A 1,771-nucleotide genomic window follows, 5' to 3' on the forward strand; every position below is an offset into this window, starting at 1 on the left:
TCCTGCCTCCGGAGTCTTTCGGGGCGATGCTAGTATTAGCCCCAGTCCCAGTTGAGTAGGAGAGACACCAAGAGGTGAGGCAATCTGCCCTAGGTGGCCCAGCTGGTAACGAGAGGTCTGAGATGGCACGGGGCCTTTGGCCGTCCCCAGCACGGGGGCAGCCTCGCAGAGCAGGACCCTGTGCAGCTCACAGGCGTCTCAGCTGGGAACCTGGTACACGGTTGGTGCTCAGCGCAGGCAGTGGGTGGTGCTCGGTGCAGGGGGTAGATCATGCCCTCATGGGGCAGCAGGCAAAGTCTGCAGGCATTTTGGGCCATCCCAACAGAGGGTGAGGGTACTGCTGGCCTCTGGTGGGCAAGGGCCAGGGACGCTGCTAGACATCCCCAACACAAGGCCAGCCCCTACGGCGAGAGCCGGCCCCCTCCAGAGGTTAACTGAGCTGAGGAGGAAACCCTGTGGTCCATAGTCATTTCCTTGGGAAAGCGGTGTGTGCCAGAAGGGAAGGCACCTGCTTTAAAGCAAAGACGCCCATCTGTCGGGGCCTGCTCACTGGGGGTGCCCCTTCTACCCTTTCCCAGCCAGGCTCACTGGGCATCGCTTATAAGCTGTCTCCTGAGTCCTCCTCACGCCCTCTGCAGGGCCCCGAGGGACAGACCAAGTGTCCCGCCTGGGGTATGGTGCAGGGAGCAGACACCCCAAGGCCCTGCCTTCTCCTTACTTGCCAGCAGGGGGTCCAGCGCTGTCTCTGCCATTGAGTGGCCTCCCATACGCTCCCCGATGGCAGGTCCTGGTGCTGGAGTCATCTCCATGGCTGGAGCCTCGAGCGAGGTGACAGAAGCTGCTGCTCCTGGGGCCAGGAGAGTTTGCAAAATGAGTCAGCAGAGCAAGAAAACTCCCAGCAGGTCCTGGGAGTGGGTTAATCATTACTATGTGGACACTTCCCTGGGTACTAGCAGACCCTCGAAGACTCCTCCAGCCTTGCTAGTGGTCAGGGTGACCTGGGATCAGCTCAACCCTGCAAGGGTCAGCACCCAAAGGTCCTCTCACCCTCTGTCCATATGACTTCAGCTCTGAAAGGCTGGGGTTGTTGAAAAAGCATGGCCCCTTTTCACAGCATCAGCCTCCCTCTCCCCAACTTAAGAGGTTTATTCCACTTGACCCACTGGCCACAGAGCACCTCTGTTGCCCATGCTGTGCCAGGTACCCAGCTCATCTCCTTCTGTAGTCTTGCCAGCTCCAGTTCAGGTTGGCTCCAAGGCGTAGTAGCTAAGGCAGCCAGATCCCACATGGCTGACCATGTGGTGAGTCCTATAGCTGGTGACTTGAGAAGCACTCTGGGGACATGTGTGGGCATGTTCAGAATCTCCCCCCAAAAAAGAGAGATGGAGGAAAAGGGATTGTGGTGTGTCCATTTCCCATAGGGGATGGTTTCTCCTCTCCTTCTCTCTCTCTGTCTCTCCATCTCTCCATCTCTTTCTCTGGTGAATGCACATACTCTCTCCCGAGAGAGAGAGAGAGAGAGAGAGAGAGAGAGAGAGAGACTTGCCAGTCCTGCAAATGAAGAGTCATGCATCTTCACTTCACTGGGGAGGGGGCAAGGCTACCCCAAGATCTGGTAAAGGGAAAGGAAGACAAAGAGGAAGAGCGAAGTATTTCTTTCTTGGAATCTGTTTCCTTGGCAGCAGTGGCTGCTTTGCAGGGCTATTGTGAGAATTAAATAAGGTAACATGGCTAAAACGCTGAGCAGAGGGTCCTAGCACTTGGCAGGTAC

At 56.8% G+C, this 1,771-nt stretch overlaps 1 protein-coding gene across 1 annotated transcript in view; it reads right to left on the minus strand.

Moving 5' to 3' along the window:
* The window catches only part of ANO1 (anoctamin 1), a gene marked incomplete in the record, with an annotated part of 236,584 nt that extends 235,709 nt beyond the window's left edge, over positions 1-875 (minus strand). Inside the window, 1 exon segment of the mRNA XM_014585285.2 lies at positions 719-875. Coding sequence (XP_014440771.1) covers positions 719-809 — 91 coding nt within the window.
* Positions 876-1,771: the final 896 nt, after the last annotated feature.

Source organism: Tupaia chinensis, unplaced genomic scaffold (genome assembly GCF_000334495.1).
Source record: "Tupaia chinensis unplaced genomic scaffold, TupChi_1.0 Scaffold149501_1, whole genome shotgun sequence".
NCBI lineage: Eukaryota > Metazoa > Chordata > Mammalia > Scandentia > Tupaiidae > Tupaia > Tupaia belangeri.